The sequence below is a fragment of the Sus scrofa genome, chromosome 3, assembly GCF_000003025.6.
Source record: "Sus scrofa isolate TJ Tabasco breed Duroc chromosome 3, Sscrofa11.1, whole genome shotgun sequence".
Lineage (NCBI taxonomy): Eukaryota > Metazoa > Chordata > Mammalia > Artiodactyla > Suidae > Sus > Sus scrofa.
The window spans coordinates 697,840-711,263 of NC_010445.4; the positions used below are offsets into that span (position 1 = coordinate 697,840).

General features: G+C 66.8%; 2 protein-coding genes across 3 annotated transcripts in view; one reads left to right on the forward strand and one right to left on the reverse strand.

Moving 5' to 3' along the window:
- The window catches only part of C3H7orf50 (chromosome 3 C7orf50 homolog), a 94,670-nt gene that overhangs the window by 47,139 nt on the left and 34,107 nt on the right, over positions 1-13,424 (reverse strand). The gene's annotated exons all lie outside the window — the stretch shown is intronic.
- Positions 1,899-9,575, forward strand: LOC102162791. Of its 2 annotated transcripts, XM_013987681.2 has the most exons (4): positions 1,899-3,178; positions 3,298-3,417; positions 3,928-4,015; positions 8,231-9,575. In XM_013987681.2, exons 1-4 carry the CDS (start codon positions 2,934-2,936, stop codon positions 9,230-9,232), a joined length of 1,455 nt encoding a protein of 484 aa, XP_013843135.1. In that variant the 5' UTR covers positions 1,899-2,933; the 3' UTR covers positions 9,233-9,575. The 2 variants fall into 2 exon arrangements, with proteins under 2 accessions (XP_013843135.1, XP_013843136.1); XM_013987682.2 differs by lacking the exon at positions 3,298-3,417 and having other exon boundaries at positions 1,900-3,178.

A 13,424-nucleotide genomic window follows, 5' to 3' on the forward strand; every position in this document is an offset into this window, starting at 1 on the left:
CTGGGGGTCGGAAATGAATGCAGTTCCGCCACGTCCCCGCGGACCAGCAGGAGGAGGGCGCCTGGCTCTGGGGCAAGGGCTCAGGAGGACCTGGTCTGCACAGGTGACACAGAGGTGGCTGGCCTGCCGGGCCAGGCATCCGTCCCTCCACAGCCGAGCTGCTCCCGACAAGGCTGATGGTGGGGGCCTGTGCATTTTCACTGCCACCGGGGATGTGGTGGCTTGACTCTGGCACAGTTTACCCATCTGCTCTATTGGTGATGGGCATTTGGGGTGTCTGTGACCACGGCTGGTTCCTGCGAGCGGGGCCCCCCAGAGCGGCTGCGGGTGGTGGGCTCCAGCCGGGGCTTTGTCTGACTCCAGGTGGTTCTCGGTGGCCCTGGAGGTGAGACCTCCTCTCCCTTGTCAGTGGGACAAGCCTGAGTTCCCGCTGTGGCACAAGGGTTGAAGGCATCTCGGGAGTGCTGTGAGGCAGGTTCGATGCCTGGCCTGGCACAGGGGGTTAAGGATCTGGTATTGCCACAGCTGTGGCTTAGGTGTACCTTGCAACTGCGGCTTGGATATGATCCCTGGCCCAGGGAATTCCATGTGCTGCGAAACGGGCAAAAAAGAAGAAAAACATGAGTTCCCGTCGTGGCTCAGAGGTGAACAAACCCGAAGAGGATCCATGAGGATGTAGGTTTGATCCCTGGCCTCGCTCAGTGGGTTAAGGATCCAGCCTTGCCAGGGGCTGTGGTGTAGGTGGCAGATGTGGCTCGGATCTGGCATTGCTGTGGCTCTGGCGAAGGCCGGCAGCTTTGGCTGCCATCACACCCCGAGCCTGGGAACCTCCATATGCCGCAGGAGCGGCCCTAAAAATACAAAACAAAACAGAACAAAACAAGAGAGAGAGAAAAGGACAGTCCCCAGCGCCGTTCTGGGGACTCAGCAGCTGCCTTATGGGCCTGAACCGCTGTCCCGCCACCATCACAGGTGCTCTGTGGCCGTCACGCCCACGACAGCACTGACCACGGCTTTGTCTCAGTGAAGGGTTAACTCACTGGAATTCGCACCTACTTCAGCTGGACCCTGGGAGATGCCCAAAAGTGCACCCAAGTCTCCAGGGGGCACGAAAGTGTCGGGGTCTCCGAGAACCACGGGGCAGGTCCCGTGTCCCGGTTTTCATGTGAAGCAGGTGCGTCGGGCCAGCGCGGTCCCCGGAGCACCCTGCTGTGTGACCTGGGGCGAGTTCTGAGCCTCTCTGTGCCCCGTCCTCCTCTGGAGCACCAGGCACTGGGAAGTGCTGACGGCGGGAGCACCGTCGGCTCCCACCCACCCCGCACCCCTGACGCAGGGCCTGCTTACCCTGAAGGGAATCACGTGTGCAGCTCAGGTGCCAGCGCCCCGGGCCCGACCGCCCTCCCGCGGGGCTGGGCGGGGGGCGGCGGGGGGGAGGCGGGGGGGGGGCGCAGCGGGGGACCTGCGATGGGACCTTGCGCCCTGCGGGGACTGCTCACGCAGCTGTGCCTCCCGCGGGCCGCCTAGAAGCCCGCCCGGCGGGGCAGGAGGAGCGGGCCAGGCGCCTGGAAGCCCCGCCTCAGAACCGGGAGATGCGACGCCCCCCACCCCCAGGCTGCGCGCTTCCAGGTTCCAAGCAGGGTGAGGGCGACTCGGGAAGGCCCCGCCGCCGGGGCAGGCGCGCTCACGGGGCGCCCCCCAGTGGCTGCCGATGCTCTCGGTCTGCGCGGGAGCGGAGGCCGCTGAGGGGGAGCCCGGCTCCTAAAGCGGCCTTAGGCTGAAGCAGTGGGGCTCCCGCAGGCTCGCAGCCCGCAAGGGGGGGTTGGGGGACACAGAGCAGGGCCCAGAGGATGGGGGGACACAGAGCAGGGCGGGGAGGTTTGGGGGGGACACAGAGCAGGGCCCAGAGGATGGGGGGGACACAGAGCAGGGCGGGGAGGTTTGGGGGGGACAGAGCAGGGCCCAGAGGATGGGGGAAGGCGTAGGCAGGAGCAGAGGAGCCGGGACCCAGCAGCTCCCCGAGCTGCACCGGGGCCCACCCAGGTTCCCACAGCTCCTCGTTCACCAGCAGTCTCGGAAGCGCAGACCCGTGACCGGCACCCCTGGGACCCTCTGCTCCCGCGCCCAGGCCCCCGGCCCCCGGTGCTCCGCCGGCCGCCTCCCGGCCATCCTCCAAGCCCCTTCCGCTGGGCCGCCAGTCACGCCTGCCTTGCCGGCTCTTGGGCTAAACATCCTCTGACTTTCTCACCCGGGTGGTCTCGCGGCCAGTGACACCCCAACAGGAAAAAGGCCTGGGAGGGCCTGGCAGAGGGCTGCCACGTACCCAGCCCACAGGGAGCCTGAGCCCCCTACCCGGGGGGAGCAACCGCGTCCGCCAGGGCTCGGGAGCACGCCGTTCGCCAGTCCAGACGGGCGGCCAGGGTTCCCCGCGCGGCTCTGACTTTACTGAACCCCCCCGAAGCGTATTTTCAAAACAGGGGAGCTGGACGGAACACACAGAGACGACTCAAAGCTGCTGCTGAACACAAACAGGTGTCAACAGTGACACGTAAGCGACAAAAGTCAGGACAGGAAGTGACACAAACGCCTCCTCACCCCCTACCCACCCCCAGCAGCCGCCCGGGAGCCTCACAGAAGTGCAACCGCGCCGCGGAGCGCGTGCAAGGCTCCGGCGGTGTCCCGGCGTCGTCCCCTTTAGGCCCCGGGGGAACAGCCGCGGTGCACACTCGCCGCCATTCACACACCCCAAGTCGGCTCTCTGGCGGGTGTCCCAGCTCTTGCGCGGAGGGGGCCCCTGGGGAGGGCGGCGGCGGCACTGGGCCGTGCCCGAGGGCACAGCCCATGTGGGCTTAGCACAGAACAGAGTGTCCTGGGAAAGGCGGGTGTGGGGGAGGGGCCCCCGTTCCCCGCGACGGGCTGGCCCCGGCCACCTCCACATGGGGCTGCGGACACTCAGGGGAGCCAGGAAACGGGCAGGGGCCTGGGGCGTGACTGTCTCGATGACGCAGGACTGTGTGGGCCAGCTGGGCCCCGCTGTGTCCCCAGGCCCAAGGCGCCCTCCCTGCGTTCACATGCACAATCTAGGCGACGGGCAACGGCGGGGACGTCACGGGCCAAGAGGGAGGCCACCCACGCCATCCAGGGAGCCCTGTCTCCTGGCCCCAAGCCCAGCCCAGAGCAGGTGGGCTCGGGGCCCAGAGGAGAGCAGCGCTCGTGCCGAGAGCCGGGCTGTGACAGAGGCGGGACGCACGGGCTGGGTGCGGCTCAGCAAGTCCCCGCATCCTCTTTCGCCTGAAGCAGGGCGGGCACGGCGGGACAGGGACCCCGGCGGGACAGGGACCCCGTGTGCAGCAGAGGGATCCAAACGCGTCTCCCGGCAGGGCCGGTCTGGGGACGCCGCGGAGGCCAGGAGGCCAGAAGGCAAGCTCCTGCCACCGGCCCCAGCCCCCCTTCGCCCAGCAGGAACTCTCCTGGACGTCGGGGGCGGGGGGGCAGGACCGCCCCCAGCGCTGGGGTTTGGCCGACCCCGTCCTCCACGAATCCCACACCCTGGCCTGCGCAGGGGCCGTGGGGGACAAGGGAGCGTCCCCCCAGCACCAGCTCCCGCCCGTGGGGGGCTGGGCGCCCCGAGGGGACGTTCGAGGTGGCCTGGGCGGGAGGGGTTGGAGCGCTTGCCCTCATGCTGGGCGTGGGGCCCGGGTCCTATTTTAAGTGGCAGCGTCGCCTGCTTTCTGGGCGGGACCGTCCTGAGGACGGCGGCGTGGGGGTCTGCAGGAAACCGCGGGGCCGGGCGCCCTGTCCCGTCTGCGGCACGAACCGCCCCCCTTCCAGGCCTGGCGGGTCTCTGGGGTCACGTGACCAAACCACCGCCTGCCCAACTCGCGGCGTGTGGTGAAGGCTCAAGGGCACATCCCCGTTTTCCTTCCGCAGCCGCCTGTTCCCAGGGAGCTCGGACCAGCGAGGGGCCGTGAGCGGGCGCCGGAGCCCCTCCCTCCGCGCCAGACCCTCCGCCGGCCAGGTGAGCGGTCCCCCGGCCCCCTGCCCGCGCCCGCTTTCTGCCCGCTGGCATAAGGCCCATGCGAGCAGCTGGGAGAGGGGAGCTGTGCTATCTCTGGAAACCAGTCTGTGAACCCCCACACTGGTTCCACCGAAAGGTGAAATGCCGTTTATTTCTCGCGCCTGGGGCTGGAGTGACCGGGCAGACCGCTAGCCCTTCTCACAGCTCAGACGAGCAGACCTGTGGCTTCGTGTCCGGAGTTGGAGGCAGAGAGCCTGTCAGGATTCGCTGGTGTCGACTGGGCCCTGGAGGCCCCCTGAGGGCTGAGCACGACCGATCCCCCCCACCGCCGCCGCCACTCTGATGAGGGCAGGGGACGCTCCCGAGAGCAGAGGGAGCTGCCCAATGCCCGTGTCAGGCTCCCCTTGCCACAAAGACGCTCGGTGGAGACCAGCGCCCCACACCAGGGCCTGTCCATCGGCCCGCTCACAGAAGCCAGGCCTTTAGTGTCTCTGGGGACCGGGGGGCGGGGGCAGCTCACCAGCCGTGTGGACCTTGAAGGCCTGGGGTGCGGGGGTGGGGTGGGGAGGGCTCGGCTGTGGGAGGGGACAAGCGGGGGGGGTTGGGGGGGCGCAGGACGCGGAGAGGGCCCTTTGCCTTGCGGGAGGCCGTGTTCCTTTCCTCCTGGCACACAAGCTCGCTGGTGCAGAGGGGGCAGCGGTGGCCACCAAAGCCCCGGTGCCGCCCCGCGTCAGAAGGCGCCCCTGCTCCTGAGGAGCCCGGCCCCGCTTTCCGACAGCACCAGATCTGCAGTCCCCCTTCCTCCAAGCCGCCCACTCGACCCCCGTCCTGCAGCAGGCCCCCGCCTGCCCCTCGCTGCGCCCTCACGGCTCCAGACAGAGCACGGCCGAGATGGGGTGCTGCACCCGCGCAGTCCTCTGGGACTCGGCTTTGGAAGGAAACACTGAAGCTGGCACGATGCTTCAAGGTGCTGCAAACGGGACGCTGCACAGCCAGCCCGAGACCAGGGCCTGAGAGCTGGGGGCAGCCGAATGCAAACAGGAGCACGGACCCCTACCCCACCCGACACACACAGTGTCCTGAGCAGCCAAGGGGACACCAGGCAGTGTGCTTGGGCTCAGAGGAGGAGCGGGCACAGCACCCGGGGCGCCGGGCCTCGGCAGGTATGCTGGGCCTCGCCCCCCACGAGGAACAAGCCGCGCCCAAGGTCAGGAGCGGGTGTGCTGAGGGCCTCCTGGCGCAGCCCAAGGCTCTCAGGAGACCAGAGTCGCAGCAGACGGGGCCGCAGGGTGGCGGGCGGACGGCGCCCGCAGGAGCTGCTGGCAGAGCCGAGGACAGCGTCTCCAGAACTCTGGCCTCCAAGGTCCGCGGTGGGTGCGACACAGTCACCATCGTACAGCTCGCTGGCTACACACCTACCAAGACGACAACCAGGCTGGGTGCCGGAAGATGCCGGGTGGAGGCAAAACCTCCCCCTCTCGAGTCCAGGTCCGGGGTGGAAAGGCGCCAGTGAAAAGGAGGCTGGACACTGGTGCCGGGAGGGACCCCTAAGCCCCACTCGGACCTGAACCACAGGGTCAGGCTCACGCCCCCACCTTCTAACTCTGGAGGCTACCCTGGTGCGCTGGGGTGGGGCCAGGGGGCGAGGCAGGACCCCAGCAGCCCTTCTGTGCGGCTGAGGGAAGGGCCCTTAGAAGCCCTCGACCTGAAAGTGGCACCAGAACAGGCCTGGGGCCGTCTTCCCAGGAATCCCCAGGCTTCTGCAGGGGCAGCGCGAGGCTTCTGGCGGGAGGGGCGCGTGGTCCTCAGGCTCCACGTGAGGTCCAACCCTCGCCCCGAGCAGGGGCAACACCGCTCCGAGGGGCCCCAAGAAAGGAGCCCCCAAGCCCAGGGGGAAACGTACATTCAAACACTCAAGGCAGCGCTATTCCTAGAGCCGCAAGCCAGCAGTGCCCCAACGTCACCCATCGCGAGCAGACAGACCAGCTGGGGCCCGTCCACACCGCGAACCCTGCTCAGCAGCAACAGGACAGCCCTCTGCCTGGGCTGCATCACCGGGGGCGCCGGGCGCGGGCGCCAGGGTGCTGGGTGCCCGGCGGGGGAGGTCTACGGGCTGGGCGTCCGCGGCAGATCTCGACCCCCGCACCGACCCTCATGTCGCGACTCGCACCGGTGCGACCTCGGGAGGATCTGCCACGGCCAACGTGGAGCCTGCGCATTGGGGCTGCCACACAGGCAGCTTCATGAGCAAATATCTGCATGTTGTGTCGTCTCCCCGAGTAAACCCAGAACCGGTGGTGGAGAGAGAGCTGGTGGGCCCAGCAGGCCAGGTGGCTCGGAGCCCCCCTGACCCACAGCTCTGCAGCTGGCAGGCCCCCCAAGACCAGGGACGCCGGGCACCACAATCCGCCCGCTGGGACACATGGTCCCTGGGCCTGACTCTGAAAAAGCAAAGGAGGCTGTGGCGGCCTGGGGCCGCTCGGCGTGCTGAGAGCGACGGGAGCCGGCGTGCCCAGCGCTCACCCCGGCAAGCCTCTCCGGAGGCCTTCCTCTCCTGGGAGGGTCCCAAGCCTGGGAGGCGGCTGTGCCAGCACAAAGGTGTGCACAGGGAGGCCGGGCCCCAAGCTCTGGTGACCCCTCACCAGAGGCTGTGTCTATGGCAGAACCACCTGACTGCAGACCCCCGTTGGGGTCCACCAGCCAGCCTGGGGGCGGGGCTGGCCACAAAGATGCCAGGGAGAGCCGGAGTGCCTCGGGCCCAAGGCAGGCCCTGGCCTAGAGAGAAGCAGACCTGGGGACACAGCAAGCAGCAGGCCTGCCCCCCCGTCCAGCACCCGGGCCCGCTACCAACCGACGGGATGCCTCAAACCCCCCACCCCGGCAAGGACCGCAGTGGGCGCCCGGGAGGCCTGAAACCCCGAAACCCTGGTCGCTTGTGGAGACGGACGCCGGGACGGCCAGGCCGTTTCCTGACCTCTTCTCAGTGTTCACAACCTCCTCCCCGGTTTGCCGTAATTAGAAAGGCAGGCCCCGGCTCCCTCCCGGGGTGCTCAGCCGTCTTCATTAGGTTGACACTCGGCATCCTGGGACTCACTCAGGGCCTAAGCGCCAGCGCACGGGACACGTCACAGCTCCTTCCGGTGTCTCAGACCGCGGAGCTCGGGGGTTGGGGCGCGGGGGCGCGGGTCCAGAGCAGCTTGTGGGCCTGAGGCAAGAGCAGGGGGCAGGGTCAGGACGCGGGCAGAGCTCTTCACGCGCCAAGGACTCTGCTCACACGTGCATCAGTGTTGCACACGCGTGTGCCCTGAGGCGGCGAGAAGAGCACGACCAAGCCGTGTACGCAGAGACCCCCGCCAGGCAGCCGGAGAACGCGGCTCCAGACGCAGGGTCAGGGTTCCACAGGCAGCCGGTCCGCCGTCACAGGCCGGGAAGACCGCTCACGTGTGCCGAGTCCATGCTCCCAACCTGGGGTCACCCTGTGCGACCCTGCGGCCGGGCTCGGGGCAAGGAGGGCCTCACACGTGCAGCCCGGGCCTGCCCGCCTTGGAAGGTCCGTGACACGGTCGCCACTGTCTGAATCTGCAGCGAAGGGCGCCCCAGCCCCATCTGCTGGCTTAAGTTTGAGGGGAAGGAACATTGCTATCCCGCAGCCGGGGCGGGGGGGCGGGGGGGTTGGGCATTTACAGAGAAACCACATTGTTCCTGGGACAGAGGCGGGCGAGCCAGGCGGCTCCTGTGGGGACTGTTACCCAAAGCCCCTCCCTCGCAGACTCCAGCTCTGTGCAGCCCCCCACCCCGCCATCGAGGCCAGGACCCGTCAGAATTTCCATGGGCCCAAGGGTGGTGACGCATGCAAACCCAACCCCCTGGCGGTCCCCCGCCGAGGGCAGAGGCCCTGGAGGAGACGAGCCCGTCACACAGATGGACTCGAAACCGAGAACCCGCATCTCCCGGAAACATCCCACTGGCCGGCCTGCCGGGGCGGGCGCGTGCCTAGACAACGCTTCATCGGCGGTGAAGGGAGGGGGTGCTGGGGGGGTCCCTGCACCCCACCCTATTCCAGAGCCACCCGACTTGAACCTGCCCAGGATCCACCGCTGGGGAAGCAGGCGGGCCACACCCGCCGCCCCTCGGGAATCGGGACTGGGCCCAGAGCGTCCCTGACTCAGGGCGGCCCGGCCCCCCGACGCACGGCCTCCGCTGCTTCTGTTCCAGGTCGGCGGCGAGATGTGTGCCCACAACATGTCCTGGATCCGGTACCCCAGCCGCGTCTCCACGGACGTCGAGGCTGTCATAGCCGCGCAGAGCGCTGTGTCCAGATGCACGCTCGTCTACGCGGTTCTGTTTGTCCCCGTGAGCCTGGCGGCCGGGCTCTTCAACCTCGCCACCTTCCTCCGCGGCCGTGCCAGGCTGGGGGGCCTGGACGTCTGCCTGCTGGACCTCACCGCCACCGGCCTGCTGGCAACGCTGCTCTCGCTGGCGGCCATCGGCCGGCCGGACTACCTGGCCACGACCAATCTGGGCTGTGCCGTCCTCTCCCTTCTGTCCAACGCCTGCTACTTCAACGCCCAGTACGTGCAGCTGGTGCTGCTCTTCGCGTTCCTGCTGCGGCGACCCCCGCCCTGCCTGCGTGCGGCCGCCCAGGGGCCCCGGGGGCCTGCCGCCAGCCTGGCTGCCGCTGGGGGCTGTGCTGTCTGCAGCTCCCTGGGGGCCGTGGCCCTGCTGGGCACCTCTGGGGAGCTTGACCACACCACGCTGTGTCAGGCGGACCCCCTGACCGCCTGGCCTGAGTACGAGATGGTGAAAGTCAGCCTGGGCTTCGGGCTGGCCCTGGTCCTGCAGCTGGCGTTCCTCGTCCTGCTCGGCGTCCAGCGGGCCAGGCGGGCTGCTCCGGCCCAAAGGGACGCGGCCTCCGCTTGCCCGGTGGTTCCGGCCATCGTCCTGACCACGTTCGCCTGCCGCCTCTTCTACAACGTGGCGCTCGTCCGGCGGGCCAGGCTGAAGCTGCAAAGGGACATCGGCTCCCCCGGGGACGAGCTGCTCATGAACCTGGCGGAGCTGGCCCTGTTTGGAGAGAGCTGCGTGGGCTCCCTGGCCACGCTCTTCCTCCACAAGCCGTGCAGGCTGGCCCTGCGCAGCGTGCCAGCGCGTCTCTGCCAAAGCTGCAGGAGAGGAGCGGCTGGCACCAGCTTCGCCCTCAACGGAGTGGGGGGCTAGCTTGGAGCCCCGCCTGCCGGATGCAAGCCTGCGGCCAGAGGAGGCTCCCCGCAGCGCTGCAGAGCCTCGGCGGCCTGGGGAGTGCCCAGGGCAGGACAGGCCGTCCGGAGGGCACTTCCCAGAGCCCAGCTGTCTGGCATCCCCCCCAGTTTGCGCCACGCTCGACACCTCAGCCCAAACTGACACCCCCACCCGGAGGGATGTGCCCAGCGTGGGGAGCGAGCGCTAGCCGAGCCCGGATGGGGGCGGAAGGTCCTGAGGTGTCTGCTTGCTGGCACCCCCCTCCCCCCATCAAAGGGCGGGGAGCAATCTTGAAAATAAAGACATTATTTAAGGAACTTTAGGACCTTGTTTTTTAATTTTTATTCTCTTAGGGCCGCACCCACGGCATCTGGCCATTCCCAGGTTAGGGGTCAAACTGGAGCTGCAGCTGCCGGCCTCCACCACGGCCACGGCCACGCGGGATCTGGGCTGCGTCTGCCACCTACTCCGCAGCTCCTGGCAAGGCCGGACCCTTGACCCACAGAGCGGGGCCAGGGATCAAACCCACGTCCTCAAGGATGCCAGTCGGGCTGGTTCTGGCTGTGCCACAATGGGACCTCCCTTGGTGGCCTAAACGGGCATGGCTGGTGACCTTCAGCAGCACCGGAAAGTGGGGGCCACACAGGTCCTACCGAGAACAATGGTTTCTTTGGTCCTTTAACCCCATCGCCATTAGAGGTCCGTGACACCACCGCTGATCCGTGGCGTGAGCCCCGCACCAAGCAGAGGGCTCCCTGGGGTCTGGTGGGCAGCTGGTGCCGCCTGCAGGGGCTCTGGGCACACTTGCGGAAGGCTCTGCTCAAACGTCGTTTGTATTTTTTTGTCTTTTTGCCTTTTTCTAGGGCCACTTTCCGCGGCATATGGAGGTTCCCAGGCTAGGGGTCGAATCGGAGCTGTAGCCGCCGGCCTACGCCAGAGCCACAGCAACGCGGGATCTGAGCCACGTCTGCAACCTACACCACAGCTCCTGGCAACGCCGGATCCTTAACCCACGGAGCGAGGCCAGGGATCGAACCTGCAACTTCATGGTTCCTAGTCGGATTCTTTAACCCCGGAGCCATGACGGGAACTCCTCAAACGTCATTTTCAGAGCTGACATTACTTGCAGAAAAGCTAGTGACAGATGCAACATAAAACACAAGGCGAGTGAGGGGCGAACCTGGTCGGAAGCGCCCATCCATCGCTCCTGCTGCATGGACAGCACGGTTTCCAGGGCTGAGCAGAGAGCGCAGACCTGCCAAAAAGCTCTCTGGCTTTATGAAAGCTGCGCCTTCGAGAGCTTCAATTTTTTTTTTAAGACCTTACTTTTTTTTTTTACATGTATTGACTTTTAGCTTCCTAACAAAATTAAGAATTTGAGAGCGTCTCCATTTATCACCTGCCCCCAAACATGCCCAGCCTCTCTCCGCAAGGGGGGTCAGGACGGGGCGCTCAGGCTGACACCCAAGGCACTGGCTGCGAGAAGGCTCACCCTGGGGCCCCCGGCGCGTGGTTCACACAGACGGAGGACGCACCGTCGTGACAGCAGCACGCGGGACGGCAGCACTGTCCGCTCCTGCCGCCCTGGCCACCTCGAATCCTTTCCCGGCTGCAGTTCCGTCTTCTCCCGAAGGTCGTGTAGCTGGAATCGGAGCAGCCTCTTCAGACTGGCTGGGCTCCCCAGGGGGTTAAGCCCTGCGCTCTCAGGGCCTAACACTCACTCTTCTCGGCGCTGGGTGGGCCCCGCAGTCTGGACGCCTCCGTCACACAGAGGGGCCAGCCTGGGTGATGCGCGTGCAAACGCCACGCAGCCGTCACCTCCGCGCTCCTGCCCCATTCACACCCCTTCACAGAGCTGTCCCTGTGCTCCTGCGGCACGTGGGGGTGACGGGGCCGCGACGGGCAGCTGGGGCTCGGGAGGAGCCATCGGGCAGGGTCACGGCATCGGGGCCGCCGTGGAAGCCCGCTCCTTCGAGTGGCCGTCGCTGACGGGAGCTAGGCCCTGGACCCTCACTCTCCTCGCCGAGTGCTCTCGCCCACCACCGTCCTTCATAAGGACACGGCAGTCGCCCTGGCGGGTAGGTTAAGACGCATCGTCGGCAGGGCTCCTGGGAGCGCTCTGCTCAAGCTTGGCGAGTCGGGGTGGAGAGTGGCTGTGACACCCAGGACCCTGTGGGGTCTCCACACACTGTCACCAGGCACCACGCAGGGCCCGCCGGGGTCCACGCCCTTCGGGCAGCTTCAACCAGACCCCATGGCTGCTACCCAGACCTGGGGGGCTTCCCACGGGCCCCCGCCCTGGGGCTGTCCCCAGCCTCCCAGAAGCCCGTCCCCTAAAGCCGCAGGGTGGGCCGCCTGCCTCAGGAGGGGCACAGAGGCTCCTCTCAGGCCGACGCACCAGCCCCTCCCGGGCTCCATCCAGTCTTTACGGTTGGGGCAGGAGCGCGGGCTCCCTTATGCTCACCGCGCACACGTGAGCCAAGTGCGACGAGCTGAATGACCTCCCAGCGCAGGAGCCAACGGCGGCGAGTGAGTTGCAGAACCAAAGGAAGCGGTGGGATGGCCACGTGCGCGCAGGGCCCTCTGGGGAGACAGACAAGCCGAGCCAGAGGATTTGCTGGCTTCTAGTATTTCGGCTACAGGAACAATTTCAGAACCCAGCCCCCAGGAATGTGAACTGATGGCTCCCAAACTTTCTTTGTAGCGGCAGCAGAGCCTGGGCAGTTCCTGTCGTGGCGCAGTGGAAATCTCACTAGGAACCACGGGGGTGCGGGTTCGATCCCTGGCCTCACTCAGTGGGTAAAGGATCCAGTGCTGCTGTGGCTGTGGTGTAGACTGGCAGCCGTAGCTCCGATTTGACCCCTGGCCTGGGAAGCTTCACATGCCGCAGGTGCCGCCCTAAAATGACAAAACAACAAAACACAAACATAAAGGCGGGTGGGGGCACCGAGGGCGCTGGGGCGGGAGGCCCCAGACCCCAATCCCCGGCACACGGGGCTCTGGTCCACTCGCCTCACATCCCACGACACCCTGGGGACACAGAGCCCACAGGAGACTCAGAGCCGACAGACAGCAGCAGACACACGGGGGTGCCAAGCAGCCAGGTTCCTGGCGGCCGGAAGGATGGCGCTTCACCCAGGAAGCCAGACCCTGACTTAAGGAGAATGAGTCAGACCCGAGGGGCGGGCGGGGCGGGGTGGAAAAGCCACTTCCTGGGGCTCCGCGCACCTCCCCCCAAGGCCCCCACCGCCCCCCCCAGCCCAGGACACCAAATGCAGGCCTGGGACAAGGCCTCACCCTGGCATTCTAGCGCATTCCCGCCCCCACACCCTGCTCAAGGGAGGCTCCTGCCAACAGCAGCCCAGCCCTGGGGCCACTGCCTCCCAGGGCAAACCCGCCAGGCCGCACCTGCTAGGCCAGGGCCTGCAGGCGCACATGGGACTCGAGACCCCAACGGGGATGGCAGACGGCCCTCTGTCCCTTACGCTAACCGCCGTGGGAGGGCTGACGGTACTTTACCAGCGAGGACCCTGCGAGGAAAGAAAAGGGCCCGTGACCTCGTGGCCCCAATTCACCTCGGACTCTGAGCCCAACGTGCAAAATCAGGGGTGTGGCCACGGGACCATCGGCGCCCAGGTCCTGTGTGTGAAAGCCAGCGGCCGTCGGGGAGCGACCTTTCGGTCCTGCTGGGCCACGGGGCCCTCCCGTCCCCTCCCTTCCTCTGTGAGAAAGGAGCCTGAATTCCCAGAGGCGAGGACGCTGGTCTGCCGTCTTCTGGGTCGGCTGGCTTTCCCAGGGAGGCCGCTGTTCCTCGCCGCGGCATCTCGTCTCCGAAGGCATCGGCCTGTCCAGCGGCGAGCAGAGCGAGCCTGGGCTGGTATCGACACCAGCGGAGACGCGGGGGTGCCGCGCTCAGGGCGGGTGGCGGAGCCGAGGGCCGTGGGTTCCCGCCAGGCGGGCGTGGCTGGTTTTAAGTGACGTGACTTGGCTATTTCGGGGTCTACATTTTTGTTTGGCTTATTTATTTATTTAACTTAAGAGGAAATTGTCCTTTCTCATGACTCATTTCTCTCAAAATGGTGTCTCCAGCATTTCTGGTGCCGGCATCATCTTGCGTTTGCAGCTGGCCAAAAATAGATCTAAAATCAAATCAGCCGCCTTTGATGCTGTC

Excerpts from the sequence above, each read along its gene's own strand:
- LOC102162791 (XM_013987681.2), top strand. The coding sequence starts at position 2,934 with ATGGGGCTGCGGACACTCAGGGGAGCCAGGAAACGGGCAGGGGCCTGG. Across the intron at positions 3,179-3,297 it reads CCAAGCCCAGCCCAGAGCAG|GGCGGGCACGGCGGGACAGG; the intron begins GTGGGCTCGGGG and ends CGCCTGAAGCAG. Across the intron at positions 4,016-8,230 it reads CCAGACCCTCCGCCGGCCAG|GTCGGCGGCGAGATGTGTGC; the intron begins GTGAGCGGTCCC and ends CTTCTGTTCCAG.